Source organism: Centruroides sculpturatus, unplaced genomic scaffold (assembly GCF_000671375.1).
Source record: "Centruroides sculpturatus isolate CEXI.00-Female unplaced genomic scaffold, Cexi_2.0 scaffold312, whole genome shotgun sequence".
Classification (NCBI taxonomy): Eukaryota; Metazoa; Arthropoda; class Arachnida; order Scorpiones; family Buthidae; genus Centruroides; species Centruroides sculpturatus.
This window is the reverse complement of record NW_019384497.1, coordinates 360,019-379,098: the sequence shown is the minus strand read 5'-3', so window position 1 is coordinate 379,098 and position 19,080 is coordinate 360,019. Positions and strand designations below refer to the sequence as shown.

The 19,080-nt window shown below is 31.0% G+C and overlaps 1 protein-coding gene across 1 annotated transcript in view; it reads right to left on the bottom strand.

The window, feature by feature from the left end:
* The window catches only part of LOC111621965 (dystrophin-like), a 202,574-nt gene that overhangs the window by 76,866 nt on the left and 106,628 nt on the right, over positions 1–19,080 (bottom strand). The window contains exons 10-12 of the mRNA XM_023364220.1: positions 18,733–18,896; positions 13,113–13,247; positions 3,713–3,938 (exon numbers count right to left, since the gene is read on the bottom strand). Coding sequence (XP_023219988.1) covers positions 3,713–3,938; positions 13,113–13,247; positions 18,733–18,896 — 525 coding nt within the window. The remainder of the gene's footprint in view (positions 1–3,712; positions 3,939–13,112; positions 13,248–18,732; positions 18,897–19,080) is intronic.

The window sequence follows — 19,080 nt, the reverse complement described above, 5'->3', positions numbered from 1 at the left end:
AAAGTGAGAAATACTAAATAGGTTTCTAGTCCATCTCTGTTTTTAATTCTATCGAAATCGGTTTTAAAAAAGTGAATTTCACTTGTTATTTCTTAAAAGATTTTTTAAAGAAAAAAATTTTTTAGAATTTATTATTTTAATATTTAGAATAACCGATCCCATTGTTTTATTATTTACTAATTAAATTATCATAAATGAAAAATACTTATTTTAAGTTTATAATTATTATTATTCTTACAATAATAAGCTTTATTTCAATTTTTACCTAATTATACTTATAATAATAATTTCTTAAAGTTCAGAGAAAGTATTATTATGATTATAGCACAGACAATTCTTCTAAATTTAAAATGTTTTCTCACATTTTTTATGGGAAATATAATTCTTATTTTGTTGATATTAAACTGAATTAAATTTTACATCTAACTTTGTTATTTTTTCTTACATATAATCAAAATAAGACAAATTTGCAAACAGTTCAAATTTTTATCAACAAATAAATAATAACTAATAGTATTAATTACAGAAAAAAAATTATTCCAAATAAAAATGAAAGTAACACTTTTACACTAAGATTTCCAATCTTTCAAATTTTTTGGACATGCTACCATCTCGAAGTTTTTATTTATATTTAGATTGTCTTTGGCTTTTTCTGTAGTAAATACATTTTTGCATAAATATGAAATTAACTTGAAAAAAATATAATGCTTACAATAATTTGTTTAATTTAGATTGGTGATTTGCTTTTTGCCCTTATGTTACAATATGAATCTACAAGCACTAAGTTTTGGCTCTATAGAGGACTTATCACACACTATTGTTGTAGTCAGAGCAACATAAGTGTGATTACAACTATAGGAAAATTTATAAACCACATCGTTTTTTCAGAAATGTTGTTAATAGTTTCATTGTCGTTATAGTTTTATTAGCAACATTATAACCTCTGGTTGCTATTTGTACTGTATACATAATATATCATATGTGAAAAAAACCCTGAACATGAAGTCATCCACACATCTGCAACAAAATAGTATGTTCCTTTTTAGTATGTATTAAAAATGTAATTTTGTACTATTTTAATCCAAAACCTAAATGTTTGCAATGAAAAACCACTTGTATTTATATAGATGCCTATCTACATAAATACAAGTGGTTTTTTCCAATTGTATTTATATAGATGCAATTGTAACAAATATGGCTGAAAAGGGATAGACAACCTGTTTGAAATGCATACTGTCATCATCATAAACCTGTGTCTACTAACTTGTATGATTACTCTAACCAGGACCAATCAGAGGGGGACAGCTGCCCCAGACCTCCCAATATTAGGAGCCTCAACTTGGTAACTCAATATGTTAGAAATGAAAATAGCAATTGTACATTTTTTGGTTGTGGAAACAATACTTTAAATCTTGTCGGAGTGGATTCAGCAGAATCTTGCAAAGAAGCAATAACGTTTTTTGGTACTGTCCAGAAAATTTTTAATTTCTTTAGTGGAAGTCCAAAAAGATGGGAGGATTTAAAAAGCATTTAGCAAGCTATTCCTTACATATTTCAAAAACAAGATGGTCAGCAAGGCTAGAAGCTGTGAAACCAGTGGCTCTAAATTTGAAATTTTTGCAAATTTAGAGCCACTAAATTTGAAATCTGCTTTGAATGAAATCAATTTAGGAAGACTTCCCGTTGATGCATATACACAGATTCTTGCTTTTAAAAAATACTTGTCAAAATTTGAATGTGTTCTTACGTCTACAGTTTGATGTAATAACACTAGTATTTCCATCCAAACGAATCTCATTATCAAATCTCATAAAGCAACATTGGATGTAGACAAAAACAATATTGAGAACCTAATTAAAGATATAGAACAACTTAAGAAAACATGGAAATCTGTTCTTGATGAATGTAAAAAAGTTGAAACTGAAAATGAATCACTTCAGAAGTTGAAATAAATCATCAATTAAATGAAAATATTCTTCAACAGATTTTTGGTCTTTTAAACATTTTTAACAAAATAATCAATTCAATAATAGATGGACTTAAAAAAATTGCTTGAAATTGACGTGTAAGTTTTATGGAAATTTAATGAAATGGATCAAAAGAATATAGTTTCAAAGGCAAAATTATTGCTAGAGAAATGAACATGCTTCAGCAGTATTAGTTTTTCTATAATTTCGTTACTTATTTCATTTTTAAAGTAATGAAATTATAGAAAAACTAATACTGCTGAAGCAGTATTAGTTTTTCTATAATTTCATTACGTGTTTATAAATCCAATTTTAAACTAAGCACGAAACCAGCAGAATTACTTAAGGAAATTGTTGACACGGAGTTCATAAACATATTTCCCAATATAACAATTGCACTTCAAATTTTTTTAACCTTGCCTTTGAGTGTAGCAGAAGGTGAGAGATCATTTAGTGTTCTGAAAATACTGCTGAAGCAGTATTAGTTTTTCTATAATTTCATTACGTGTTTATAAATCCAATTTTAAACTAAGCACGAAACCAGCAGAATTACTTAAGGAAATTGTTGACACGGAGTTCATAAACATATTTCCCAATATAACAATTGCACTTCAAATTTTTTTAACCTTGCCTTTGAGTGTAGCAGAAGGTGAGAGATCATTTAGTGTTCTGAAAAGAATTAAAAACTATCTACAATTGACAATGTGTCAGAAATGATTAAATGGACTAGCAACACTTAACATTAATTACCAGATAGCATATATTTTACTAGTCTGAAATAATCAGCGAATTTACTAACATTAAAGCATGCAAAGCTTCTGTAAAATAATAGAATGTAATAATTCAAAAAATATTAAATATCATTGACTTTATTTTCTTGTTCACAATTTTATTTTAAATTTTGAAGGCCTCTAAAATATTAGTTGTTCCAGGCCTCACATTTTCTCTGAAAGGCTCTGACTATGACTATGACAATGGGTGTGTGATAAGTTCTTCATAGAGCCAAAACATAGTGCTCATAGATTCATATTGTTTAATTTACTTTTTCTGATTTTCTGATAGAAAGTTTTGAAATTTTTTAAAGAAATACTTTTTTTAAATGTAATTTTTGAAATTAAATAACAAACAGTTTACAGCAATTTATAAAAACTTGATGGTAAAATGATACTGATAAATAATAACTAGTCTTATATATCATTAAAAAAATTTGTTATATGACTGATCATCATCACAATATAGTACCTATAATAAAAAAAACATTTACACAATTTGAAAATCATTTACTTTTTGTTTTCAAAGTAATAAGAACAGTATTCTAAAAGTAAAAATTTATCTAAAAACATTTATTGAATAATACCTTGAAGTTTTTAAAACTTCTGTGATCTTTCATGCAAATATAAAATTTTATGACAATTTTTACTATTCTAATGTTTCAGACAAGAATGTCATCTTATTTATTATATTTATAAATTTTTGTTTTTCTAGAAGATTTTTGCATTATTTTATTGCACTTCACTTTCAATCTGAAAGTCCAATTGGATCTTTTCTAAAGAATATTCTTTTATGATGAAATGATCAAGAAATTTGTACAATTAAAAATCATAATAAAATTGATATTTCAGGAAAGAATTTAACAGATTTAAGTAAACATTATAATAATCACAGCTGTTGTTAGTATTTTGCAAAAATCAGATCAATTGAAAAAATAATAAAAATATTTTTAATTGTTATTGTAAAATTCTCACCACTGAGAAACTGCTGCTGTGCAGTGCCCTGATCTAATAAGGAATGTTCTAACTGTTTAAATCTATCATCAATTGCAAGTTGTAGCATTCTCCATCTGGTATTTAATTCTTCTAATCTGTTTAGATTAGCATGTGATAGTAAAACATTACAACCAGTTATTCTAGCTGCTGATTCATTAACTTCATCTACATATTTCTGAAGTGGAGTACAATGTTCTTTGAAAGCCTAAAACAAAAATAAAAAAGTTAAAAGTAAAATAACTGTTTTTTACATTGTAGAAGAAATGAATTGTTGAGTTAATTCAATTCAAAAATATACCCATTATCAATGAAGATATTAAAGAACTCATTTTCATTTCTTTCTACTTATTTAAAGATAAAATGTTTTTACAAATAAAAAAAAGTTTTATAAATTAGAAATTATTATTCATATTTTCTAATAATGGCAGTTACTTTTATTTTACATTTGAATTAGTCTGAAGTTGAGCTTCTGTATGTAAAACCTTCATTTATATATTTAGAAAAAATTAGATAAAGTTATATGTTAAAACTTTACAGTAAAATTGAAATGATATATAAACAAACAAACTTATAATTATTAATTTATTTTTTGACAATTAAAAACTTAATTATATAGTTACATGTTTAATTGTTCTACTCTTCTACAAACTGGGCAAATAAATAAAATAACAAACAAACTAACTCAATTTTTTCACCATCCTGCTGGGAGAAACAAACACAAAACAATGCTTTAGGTTGTTGAAATTGCTTCACTATTCAAAGATGGAATGCACTGGAGAAAATACTTATTTAATTTAAAATTTGAATTCGAATTTATATTATTAAATTCAATGGAGTGTCTCCACTTGTAGATGATGTAATTAGTCTTCTATGACAATGTGTCATATAGAGCCTGCCAAGTATGGGAAATTTGTTTTTCTTCTTTAAAATTGATACAGTGGAACCCCAGTTAATGAATGTCCTGGTTAATGACCAAATCAGTTAACGAACTTTTATTTTGCAAAAATTTTGTCTCGGATAATGAACTTAACGGCTTTTTGTGTCAAATTTGTAAGCTTGCCGACTTTTAGGGGGAATCAGTTAATCATGTGTCGGTGATGGTCTAGGGTCCATTCGTACGTTTATGGTGGTGGAGGAGACAAAGATGACAAATATTTTACAGTGAAAATCGTTTATTAGACCGGGAAGATGCTTACATATTTGAGGTAGTTGGAAATGGCTTATCTACAGTATTTTCTCCCGGCACTGAGGAGTGGCGTATCACTGGTCCTACGATAGTGCAAGCTGATCAGTCGTAGCCCCAGAGCGGACGAGATGGGTTCGCTTGGTCACAGAAACTATGGTAGGTGACAGAGCTGCAACGACTGGAGCGGTCTGCGAGACACAACATAAATTTTAGCGGGCTCGACTTCAGGCTTAATCCAGATGAAGATGACATATTAATTGCCATAGAATTTTTAGGAAAACTGCATTTTGACCTTGAGATTCTGGGTTTTTATAGTATTTCTTCCTTGAATCTCACCTTACCATTAGTCCTGCGTCCCATTCCTAGTTTCCCGATTGTTTTCTTCTTTGTCTCCAGGTGAAAACCGAAACCAGATCAGGTCATGAGAAAGGTTTGTTCCAAGGCGTTTATTTGACACCTGTTCGTTGACTCTGATTGGAGGTTGTTGATAAACCTATGTCTTTCGCTCATAATTTAGCCTATTATTTCTGCTATCTGTCATTTTAGAACTTTAACAATTGTATGCGATGTTTTTATACTCATCAAATCGTTCCCCCTTTCCGAAAATTTAACCTAGATTGACTGTTTATGACTGCTTTTGTCAGAGTTTCATCTTTCCCGTAGACATTCCACTTGATCCGTTACGTCATTCGTTTTTGTGTTGCGTTTGTTTTGACAACTACAGTACAGTTTTTTTCCTTACTTCTCCCTGAACTTTGGTCCGATTTAATTATAGTGTTTTCGTTTTTAACATGTGGATATTAAATTATATTGGGTTGATGCAAAAGTTTGTCCCATTTTTTTGAAAATAATCAAATAAAACCCATTTTACAAATAAAATTACAAAAATACTGAAAGCTAGAATGGGTTAATTGTATTTGCATTAATTTCTATGGGAAAAATTGCTTCGGTTAACGAATGGACTTGTGGAACGGATTACGTTCGTTAACCGGGGTTCCACTGTACTCATTCCTGCTTTTCTGCTTTAAAGACTTCTAGCATCTCCAAAATCTTGAGATGTTCCATTTTGTTCATTTTTATAATTAATCTCACTTGTAAATCAGCTTAAATATTGTTTTCACCAGCATATATTGAAAATGTGACAGGTTACCTTTTATTTTTTATATTCAGTTTTTGTTTTGTTAAGCAATTTTTAAGTGATCTCCTGGTTGTTCCTGTGTGTATTAGGTCATTTCGGAATCTTTTGTCCCTAACTGGTATATTATAAATCCTAGGGGCTCTTTTCTATTGTAGAGAAGCTTAAAAGTGTACTTGTTCCTTTTATATGTTATTTTGGCTGTTGTATAAGACTACTTCCTTAAATATATTTTTCACGCACCTTTCATAAGTGATAATTTCAATTGATAAATACAATCTAGGTTTGATGTATTATGCATGTGAGTAGTACTATTTGGACATTCTGGTTCCATTGTTTTTGTCTTGTGCATGTGGGCTAATTTGTAATTAAACTCTAAGGTTATAGCTATGTCCTCTGTGTGTTCTAGTTCTACTTTCATTTTTATTTTATTACAAATGAATATAAGCCCTTCTTATGAGGGCTTAAAGGCAGTGAATTTTATATCCAAATGGGTTATTAGTGTGAGATAGCCAAGGACGTAGATCTTAGTCTACGCCGCTTACGGGCACGCGATCTTGAGATCGGTTCTCTTACTTTTATAGGAGGGCGGTAAATACGCGAAACCGATCTAGACTGCTAAGTCCAGATCTATGTCAGGATTCCTGGACACCAGTTTATCAGTTGTTTTACACGCAGATAAACACGCGTGGGGCAATCCTATTCCGATAATAATTGAGAGACATTTCTTTATAAAATAAACAGGAATAAATTTAATAAACCATAAACAATTAAAACTAATACAAATATTATATAAATGAGAGATAAAAAATGAGAATTTCAATCTATAAGTCAAGAGAGATACGGACTTATACTATAACCGATATGAGGTCGAGAGAGAGAGCTCACAAAATCATTTAAGAACATACAACCTGATCGTTGTCTTTAAACTTCGGCTCTGCATATGAAGTATTTGTTCACTTCTAGAATTCTCTGTCTTCTTTCCTCTGGAGAGATCAACTTAACTTGATACATTTATATCTTTAGACTTAATCCTTCGTATATTGTATGGCTCATAGCGTTGGCCTTTAGGAGCAATATGAATGGAGTCCTGACTCTTCTATGTCTGTCGATGAACTCCCCGAATTCTGATAAATTTCCTCTATATCTGACGATCGGCGACCAATCATCATGCAAGATTCTTCCGTGGGAATGAACGGAAAGGGGAATATGTGAGGGGTAACCATTTCCCATCAAAGCGAGATTTTTCGCAGATAATGGAAAAACAGAGGATGTTCTAACTTCCCTAGAAGGAAGTAGCATCTGTTATCTATTTTTCCCACTCTAAAACGTTATTTTTCTCACCCAAACGAAATAATATTTTATGATAATATTTAACATCATAAAATAATTATTAATTGTAGACTCAGGACTATTCAGATCTCACATTAGAATCAGCTGATATATATAATAGAACAAAATTTGGCTTATAGTATACATTTGTATCAAAGTGATTACCATTAAAATAAATTGAAATAAATAAAAAGTGGCCACTGGTGTTGTTTGTTTGGTCTAAATGTAGAAACAAGCCATGCAGATTGTTGTTCATGGACTGCAGAAGTTCATCTATGTTAGATTTAGTATCAAATCCATCTAATAAACAAAGCAATAATTACAAATACTTAGCACTAACCTTGTATAGCTTTGTGTTACATTTTAAATAGTAACTGCAAAGCTATACAAGGTTAGTGCAATGTATTAGATTTAGTATTCCAAATATCTTTCCTCTAGCACATCTGCATATATAAATTTAGGTAAGACTTTGGCCTCCAAGAGTTGAATCACCATTTCATATAGGTTCCCTTTATCTGGGGATCTATGAAGTGTATTACAGGATCTGTACAGACGTGGAAAGTTAGGGAATCCGCAAATACTGTGGAATCCACCTGTTGTTCTTGCACCTTTTTGATCTTAACACATTTTTAAATTTGATTATGTATATGGAGGTCTATGAAAACTGGAGCAAACAAATGGCAAGATTTGTCATGCTTATATCTAGTAAACTATAAATCATAATCTAACAATTTAAATTTTACTGGATAGGAGGTTTATGTTTGTATTTAAAATATGGGTAGTAGGGGGAGGAGTAGCAGTTGCATGTGAACACTGAAAATGTGTGTAGCTGTGTGGTGTTTGGGCAGTGAAACTGAATTGCAAAGAGATAGGTTATTGAAATTGGTGTTGATTTACATAGAATGACAGATCTACAACATTATTTAGCAATAATAACCAATAAAATAGAATTAGTAAAGTTATAAGCCAATACAGTCGACCCCCCTATAACGTACGTTCCTATAACGACAATTCCTATAACGTAGCGAAAAAATTGTAGAAACTTTCGTATAACGTACCTCCTATAACGTCGTTTCGCGAGAAGATTGATAGAGTCTGGACCAATAGTGGATGAGCAGCCGAACTACTTACCTCCGACCCTGCGCCACGCTACAGAGCGGCTAAATTGAGTTTGCTATTGTCTGTTTAGTATTATATATAAATTATATATAAATTAGGTACTGTACATATAATTATATATTAATTATATATAAATTAGGTACTGTATATATAATTATATATTAACTTAATTTATTGTAACTTTATTATAATTATATATATGCTTTCTGCCGCCTGGCAACACGCTACGGAGATTTTAGGCTAGTAAGTTGAGTTTATTATCGTCTGTACAGTATGTAAATTAGGTACCGTAAGTCTAATACAGCACTAATTTTATACATTTCTTGTGAAAGAAACACTTCTTATTCAACGTCCATAAAAATTATTTATATTAATGATGTCTCCAAAGGTCAAGTTATTTTTCTGCCAAAAATTCGTTATCAGAAATTGCGGCCGTCGTTTCGTGTGCTGTTCCGCGATGAAAACCAGCTTTAAGCAACGGCATAGTCGAACGGTACACACTCGGTAGGTAATCCTATAATTTTTTGTTTATAGCATAGTTTATACAGATTATTCCCAAAAAATTATACGTATTTTGGAAATGTTGAGTGGAATTAGTCTAGAATCGGTTAATTTTATAGAAGAAAACAGTCTTAGTCCGTAAAGTTCCCACCTATCGGGCTGCGATTGGCTCATGTATTTAATTGTTCCTACAACGTAATTTTCGGTTAGCATGGAACGTATCTAAGCGTTATAGGGGGGTCTACTGTATATAACTGTGTTGGTTGAAGAAAATTTTCATAATGTTGAAAAAACTGCAAAGGAAATATGAACAGACATGTAAGAAACATATCATTGGAAAGAAAAATTTAAAAAGAATCATAAAAGCTCAAAATGACTAATGCCAAATGATGTAGATTGTATAGAGAACATAAGAAAACCAAGTGTGTCAACTTCAATGCAAATATTTTGAGTGCAATACAGCCTGAACTGATAGATATTGACTTGGAATGTGACAACCACTAGGACTATTCGTTTACATCTTATCCTTCCTCTAATAACACAAAGATGGATTCATGCCTTAAATGATTGCAATTGTGTCTGGTACACAACCTCCCATTTTTTTTACCTGTGCACAATGTTTGGTTAACTCAAATGCAGTCAGTTGATGCTGTGGGGAGGCAAAGAACTGTCAGTCAGCTTAACAATATTATGTATGAGACATTTTGGAATGCTTGATGGACCTCACACAATTTATTTATTTTTATTCATTGTATTCTTCACTGCTGGCCACATATAGTATGTGGAGATAATAATCCTGATAATTTGTGATAAATCTTCTAACTGCAAATTTCCATCTTCAGATGGCCCGCGGAATCTCGGAAGTCCACATTTTTTGCAAGTATACCAAAATCTTGTCATAAGAGTTAAAATCAGTTTTTCAAAAACTGATTTTAAAAGAGTTTTTCAAAAACACCATCAACAACGACCACTTTTCTACCAAAATTCCGCTGAGTGAAGATCTTAGTGAAAGTTCTTTCCCAAACTCCGTCTCGTTGAGTTGGTTTTCGTGTGTATCATGATTTGATATAGTGATCCTGGTTCGATGGAAAGCACACCTCCACACACAAGTTATACAATATTTAAAGTTTATTTACAAGTTCTATATGTAGAGTGTATAAGTTCAAAAGCATAGTATATACAGGATAACAAAGGATGGTGACTCATGTACTAGTTTGGCTTCCAGGAACTATTAAACTTCGGAGAGGCCTCAGTCGGCTTGTGGAGCTGGCTCAACTGCACGGTCCGTCCAATCTATGCACTAACCCGTCCCTGAGATGTTTACCAGAGGAGAACACTCTCTCTATGCTCAGCGGGCTTCCTAAGTGCCTGAGACTACTGTGTACCAGTCTCTTGCCCTTCTCCCTTCCTCTCTCATTCGCCCTGCAATTTAAGGGTTTTTTGGACGGGGACTTCCAACCAATCACAAATCTTTCTTGCCCGAACAGCTTTAACCTAGGTCTGCTGTTATCTGACAAGAGTCAAGCTTACAGTAACGTTTGCTGTTTGTTTACATTTAGTTGTTTACCATATGGCAAATGGTCTATCATCTGATTGCAGGTGGGTCTAATTGACAAAGTCAGCACTTCCTTTGTTTTCCCTCTGTTTATGAGTCAACACCTTACAAGTGGTATATTACCCAACCGCACGTGGGTCCAATTGACAAGGTTGTGCTTCTTTTGTTCCCTCTCTGCTAAAAGGTCAATACTTTACACGCTGCTTCCACTAAGTTTTAGGGAGGGATAAAAAGAAATGTGATTTTGAATGGGTCTTTGCTGGACCAAAAATAGCACATGATAAACAATTTTTCCCTCTCACAGAGTGCACAATTTTTTCTGTTTAAATTATTTTGAATTTACTGCCTCCTCACTTTAAGAAAATTTGATTTTGCAATGCAAGTCTTTTCTTATTTAAATAAAATTTATGATTTATAAAAAATTCATGACTTAATTTAAATTATAACATAGAAATGACTTGGCATAAAATTGATTACATAATTAGCTAAGCTTTTCATTTTTTGTAAGTGAATAAAGTGTTTTTTAATAAAAAATTTATATAATTGTGTACAAAATGGGCTAAAATAGACTTGGCTGACTGCATTTCCCCTTTCCATTATGTAATATAGATGTTAGTTAGGGAACAATGTCATAACTGGTCAGGGAATCACAGATGGAATTACCTGTATGGACCCTGGTCTTAGAAGAAGATCAAAAATGTTTGTTCTTTGTTAATTTTTTCACCATCCTACTGGGAGAAACATAAGGTTAATGTGTTCAATATTTTATTATATCTTTAAGAGCAAAAAATTTAATATCACAAACAAGAAATATTGATCTGGTTCAGATGTGTTTGCTTATATAGGAATTTATCACTATATTTATATCTTTTATGGCAGCTGTCCCCAACCTTTTTATCGCCGTGGATCAGTCAACATTTGATAACTTTACCGTGGCCCACTGAGGGGGGGATATTGATTGTCCATAATTTAGATTGATTTAATTTAATAATTTTAATTTAACTGTATTTAAACATGCCTTCAAAATAAAATACAGTTACACCAAAAAAAGATAAAATGTTAAATCACATTATATTCACACTAGAACGCTAAATCAATGAGTACCCTGAGCTTGTTTCTTTGCAACGAGACAGTTCCATCTGGGGATAATAGGAGACAATGACACCCGAAGTGTGTTTCTTATGCCCAGTTTATTCCGTTGTTCCGTCGTCTATTAAAAGTCGCACAAACCCGAGACAAATACACCATAGTAAATAAAATGGAAATAATTTAATGTTTCTTGGGCGGTCTGGTACCATTTGATCCACGGACTGGTACTGGTCTGCGGCCCGGGGGTTGGGGACCACTGTTTTATGGGATAAAAATTCAAAAAATGGTTATTTAAGTTACTAATAACATTTGTTTTAAGATGTTTGTTACTTTATATATTTATTATATTAAGCTATTAACAAAATATATGAGTATCCAAAATTAGCATGAAAATCATATTTGATGAAAGAAATTAATATACATAAGCAATCAAGTTAATTATTAATTCATTAAATTAGTAATCAAAAACAAATCTGGTGTTCAAGTTATTTTGATTGATAAATTAGTTAGTCAAACTGTTTTGGACCTGGACTCATAGAGCATGTTCTAAAAACAAGCTTTGTTGATTTTTCAACAAATGAATGTTCTAGAGAGATGTAGTGCTGCTCATCAGTTCTCTTTCATAACTTTTTGAGAATTAAATTGTGCCTTCATTGAGTAAAAGATTTAGCTGTCTGCAGTGCTAATTGTGACAGATGATCATATTCCTCATTGATAAGATATCATGTCTATATAAATGAAATATATCAAAATATGGATTTTTCTTGTTAAATTAACTATAATATTTCTTAGTTTTATAATAATGCACATATCAAATTTTGATTGAATACATTTCGTTGATTCTTCAAAAATGACTTGTTTCAGACTTATTTTATATACTAATGTACAATAACAAATTCGATATTTAGATTTATAATTAGATTTGCATTAATCATATTAATGCAATAATATATTTATAATGTATTTTATATTTATACATACAAATTAAATGTAAGTACAGTAAACTTCTCTAATTCAAACATCTGTAACTCAAATAGTTCTTTAATTCAAATCCTTATGCTATTCCATTGAAACCTACAAGTGCTTCATTTTCTTTAACATCTCTAACTTGAATTTTCTCCAAGTCAAAGGTTTTCATGGTCCCCTCACACAGATTTGTTACTTTCAACTTTTCTGACTCAAATTTTAATAATTAAGACTACTTTGAATAGAATAAATATCAGATTTCCAAGAAATTTTCAGACAGTTAGTTGTATCTACTATCCAACACCCATTTGAAACAATGGTTTAGTCCAAAGTGAGATGACTTCTCACATTATCTCTTCAAGTTTTTACCTGCCTCTTGGAGCTTTGAGTTAAAGAAGTTTTACTGTATATTTTATTTATGATGTAATATAAATATCATATGCATTTAAAATAATGAACACAATTGCATTTCAATTCCTTTTAAAATTAAGATTACCTTAAGATCTTCTACTTGGCCAGGAAGCTGATCAAGAACAAATTCAGTTACTGGAGCCCATTTTGATTTTGAATGTTCTGATGCTTGCAATCTGGCATGAAGATCATCCATTCCTCTTTGAAGCATTTGCATTTTCTAGAAAAATAAAAATTTTAAGATATTCAAAAAAATCACCTGATGCTAATAATTTCAATAATACAATATACAGTAATAACAATACAGTAGTGTATTTCTTAGAGTGGCAATAAATAAAAATATTCATAACATTCTGACACTATTTTTTCATAGAACTTCAAAAAAGTAGAACATAAATTTAATTTAAAATGCTTATAAGCTTTTTAATTAAAGCCAATGTACTGAATTATCAGACTGTAATAAGGCTAAGTAAATAATAGATACCAAGTACTTGGATTGCCATCTCCTGATAATTTTCTAAATTAAAATTAATTTATTGTAATTATTAATTTCTAGAAGAAAAGAATCAGCCCAGAGTGAAACTTGAACCCACAACTTTCATTACCATGCAGATGCACTACAAGTTATGCTTGTAGTGCATCTGCATATATATTGTTTATATGTGTATGTACACCATTTCACAGTAAAAGCAATAGCTGGCTTAGAGCAACAGAGGAGCTGTGGGCAATTAAGTCATTCCCAGCACTGTGAGTGACTCCTGTATAGTTATATCTAAATTAATAATTCTGGAAGTGAATATCAGACAGAGGCCTAGGTAGCATAACTGGTAATGCATCTCTACATAACAAAAAGGAAGATGCAAGTTCCAGCCAATTTTTTTCTTCTAGAAATTATAAATTAAAATTAATTTATTACAATCATTAAAATTATCAGGAGATGGCAGTCTAACTGCTTATCTGTAGACGAAATACTTTGTATCTATTATTTACTTAGCCTTATAGCCTGATAATTTGGCACATTGTCTGGCTTTACTACAAATTATTTTAAATTAATTAATCTCTCTTTAGTATATAAAATTCGCTACTTGAAGATAAAAAATATTCCCTTTTTCTGTTTATAAATAATGTAGAAGAATGAGGTTTTATTTAATACATCTTTCATTCCTTCAGTATTGAAGCTATACATCTAAACAAATGAATTCCTTTCATAATAATGCTTCTTTATTGCATGTAAAAGAATATTATTACTAAATGAATTAATTAAAAATACAAGATACATTATCTTTAAAATAAAAGAAATTAGATTCTGAAATCTTATTTACGACGTCTACAGTTACATACAAAACCTTACAAACTTACAGTAATAATCAAAAATGGTACTACTGGATTTTATTCAGGTTATAGTACAACTAATTAGTCCAAATTATGTAATATTTTTATAATTGCAACTTAATCACCCATCTTTAATCTTGTATTAAATTTAATAATAATAAAAACATAAATTAATTTAGAATATTCTGGAAGAAAGGAAGGTTCTGTTCTTCTAGAATAACTTTTTAGCTCTATAATGTTTTCTTATTTTGCACAAAAGTATTACTTTCCACAATTTCACTAACAAAATTGAAGCTAAAGATAATGTCATTATAATTTGGATTTATTTTTTTTCATTTTTTGAACTACAGTATAAAAATTTGTTTTATACAAATATTACTTTAAGTAGTATAAAATTTTATTATTATACTAGCTGTACCCGGCTTCTAAAATTACATGTTCATATTGAAATTAAAGATTATACAGTAGTAAATAAAGATGAAACAAATCAATATCCAGTACAAAAATGTAAGACAGCTAATGTTTTCACCCATGTTAAATGGATATCTTCAGGCTAACTGACCACTAAAGTTAGAAAAGTGTTGTTCATGGGATTAGGTTGTTGTGTATAATTATTCTTTTTTGATCGACAACCCTTTGTTCGGTAACAGTGAGGTGAGGATATTGTTGTGTGAATCTATGGTGTAGTTGTTGTCTGTATGCTGTCATGTTTGTTTCGAGTCTTGTGATGGTGTAGTAAGTACGGATGATAAGCTTGTTCATTTCTGTTGTCCATTTCATCCGTTGGCGTGGTTTTTCAGCCTTTGTGGTCTGTGGATGCATTGCCACAGAAACACCAAGGCTAGGTTGATTCCTCACATCTGTTGAGGGCATTGCAGTAGCTATGCTTGAACCAGCGCTGCTTTCGCCACCGGTAACCAAGGGAGACTGGAATTTTTCGAACGTGAGCCTCTGCCTAACCCATGAACGCGGACCTTGTTAACCCGGGCGACGTCCGAGCCGGTATCATACTTAGATCTGGTTACTAATTATTATTATTATTATTATTTTGGAGGTTGTAGGACAGGACATATTAAATTACTTAAAACCTGAAAAATAATTATATCATTTGATTTCAAGATTTATTTTATATCTTAAAAATAATTAATTATATCCCAGGATCCCTGGAAACACATCACTTTTTCTCAAAATTCTGGGACAAGCAAAGAACTGGGAAATGAGAAACCCTAGTACAGTACATATTATAGGCGTACTGTACAGTAGTTTAGTTGCATTTTTTTTTACTGTATTGTATCATGTTAAAGAGTAGATCATACTAGTGATTGCATTACAGTAGAACCTCGAAAACTCGGCCTAATGTGGACCGAAGGGTGGCCGAGTTTGCGAAAATGCCGGGTTATCGGGAATGGGGTTAAAAAAGGATAAGTATGCGTGTTTCCTCAGAAAATAGTGTACTGTACTTGTATGTATTGTTAACTTGAGAATACAACAGAGAATAAACTGCCCAAATACCCTTAAACAAAGGAAAAGTACGTACTTTATGAAGGCATAGAGCCTTTACTACATGAAAATGAAAATTAATGAATACACTGTGTACAGTAATTTACCTGATAAGACAGACCTCAGAAAAATACTTTATGAGAGCTTTTATACTTTTATAAAGCTGTCTATAATTAAAATTAATTAACTAAGGATTTTTTTGCCCAGCCAGGGTGTGGACGAGTTATCCGGAGTGCCGGGTTATCGAGGGCCGAGTTTTCGAGGTTCTACTGTACCGGTAACCGGTTTACTGGTAAATTATATCTTGGTAAATTTACTGGTAATTAATTTTTTTACCAGTATTTCGATTTTAAAAACCTCTTAATTAATTTAATTAACTCAATATTTATTTTCCTAAAATTTCCACAGAAAATATTTGTGGGAAGCAGATTTTTTTGTCTCCCCCATACCATAGCGAGAAAACAGTGCAATTGGTGATAGGTCATTCCATTTGTAGTTTAAGATTATTAAAAGGAATTTCTAGTCTTTTTGAAACTTGATTGCTTGTATTATACTCCAAAAATGGGTCTTGATTTTGGAGTATATACAGGAAAATAACCCAGAAAATTGAACAAATATAAGTTACACGAAATATCCAATAATGCTAACAAAAATATAATTTTGAATGGGATTGTAGAAACAATCAAGCACTTATCAGAAAATGAAAACAAATTATGACCTGTGGATGTCACTAAAATTAGTTCAGACTCAGATTCTGGTGAGAGGTATTCATTGCTTACTACACCATCAACTTCTCTCGCCTACACGAGAACAAAGTGCACAATAGAAAAGTCAAATTTAACAATGAAAGAGAAATTGGACTTATTCATTAAACATGAAATGAGCATAGACACTAATAACAGTAATATATGTAAATTTAAAAGTGTGAAAGATATAGTTTAAAAAGAAATGAATTATTTCTTAGAGCAAAAAATGCAAGAAACATATCTTAAAAAGATTTTCAATGCTATAATGACAGTACATCCAACTAGTATTGATTCCGAGAAAGCTTTTTCTAATGCAGTGTGGTGTACCACCATATTATTCTGTTGTATAAAACTAAATTATGTAGATATTTTCCTATCTCCTTTCTCCCCTCTTTGTCCTTTGTTCTATGGAACATTCTAGAAACTTCTAAACACATGGAGTGAATTGACCTACTTGGGAAACAAAGGGAAAAAGGAAGCCCTGAGGGCGAGAATGAGGGGGAACGGACACTGCTAGCCCTGACGTCGGAGAGGAAGGACGTGTACGAGAGATCTTCGGACTGTTTGTGTAGTAATCAAAGATATAGTCCTGGATGGTGGGCTAAAGTCGGAATAGGAAGAGGCCATGGATCTTTGATATCAGAACTCGCATGATATGAGTTTGAAGAGCTCCCTTCCCCGAGAATCGAATACTTCACCTCACCCCAACGAAACAAGAAGGATACGGGTCGACTATCCTACAGAGACCTAGAGTGTCGACCACCATTGGGTACCCACCTCATATTCTCTTTCCAATCTCTATGCCTTAAATTCTGTCCTTCTCTATTTTATTGTTAAGATAACTAGCTTTAAGTCTTAGTCGTATATATATATGTTATTTGTCACGATTGAATCTTGTCAGTTAAATCTTAATTTTGTCGCGGGATTCGGGCCAACATTTCCACCTGCGTGTGGTATTCTTTGTTCCTACAGGTTAGCCCAGTACTAAAAAGAGTGTCGGAATCGAACGATCCTGTAGAACCAAAATTGGAAAGTAGTAACCAACCGGTGAAAATAAAGGTTTTTTCATTGTTTTATTTGTTTCCCCTTTTTTCTTTAACAACTCACCATTCGGTGACCACAGCAGCTGCCATTTGTTCGAAAATTAGATCTACATAGATTAGAGGACGAGAGCCTACATGTATTATGTTTGTTAAAAGCCTACTTTCAAAATAAAGAAAAACAATTAATTATCAGCATTATTTCAATGTTTCTTATGTCATAATAATTGCTATTACAAGAATTGTTTGTCTAAACTGAGAAAAAACTTGAAAATAAATGGTTGTCCAATAATTCTGTCAGTAATTCAGTTTCATTTTAAATCATTTGTTAATACGAATTTACTGGTAAATTACCGATAAACCGGTAATCTCGAATATAATTACCGAATTACTGGTACTATAATACCTGGTAAATTTGCAATCACTAGATCATACCATAATTCTTTAATTTTGGAAAGAAAAGTTCAGGTAATTAAGGAAGTAGAAAAAGGAATAAAAAGAGTGTGATATCACCATATAGTCACTAATCAGTGCCTTTTGTTGTCAGGTGTTTCTACTGATTTTTAAGATGGTTATAAAATCAGCATGATATTCTTGCAATTCACACCTTTTAAACATTTCTCTCACCCAATATCATTTTACCATAATACCGAAAGGTTTTTACTAATGATTTTTTTTTCTCTTGCTTATAAATGATTATTTGTTCAAAATTTGCAATTACTTTTTATTTTTAGCAGTCTAGACCAGTTTCCCTTTTGTTTTTTGCTCAGTGTTAAGTTTAACAAGAAAATCTGACAACAAAGTAAGTACATTAAATCTGTATTACTTAATAATTATCAATAAAATTGGTTAATTTGAATTTTGGATAATTTGAATTATTTTGCACTCCCCTTGAACTTCAAATTAACCAAGCTCGACTGTATATGCAATAATCTGTAATTCAAATTATCAGTTTCTAAAAGATAACCATTGATATTAATTATAAACAGCAATTATGTGTAAAATATTTACCAGTTTAATATATTTTTTAAAAAGTTGTTAATTCAAAATTACATTATAAATTAACAAAATCAGTTTTTATACTTACAGTTAATACATCATCTAATCGTTTTTGCCTTTGCTCAGAATGAGAAATGAGACCATTCCATTTGTCAGAAAGTTTCTTTACTTCTCTCCGTATACTGCGAGTAATTTCTCGTGCTTGTTCCTCTGCACTTCTATATCCACGACTGTCACCTTCATATTCTTTTGCTAGTAAGCATAACATATAATTAACTAACTATAATTTTTAATCTAAAAATTTTTAATTTTATTAAAATATATGATTATAGTAATTTGTAAGACAAACTTTTTAGTTTGTCTTACAAATTATATTTCAGAATTTATTATGTTTATTATATATTATATAATTTATTATATTATATAAAAAAATTAA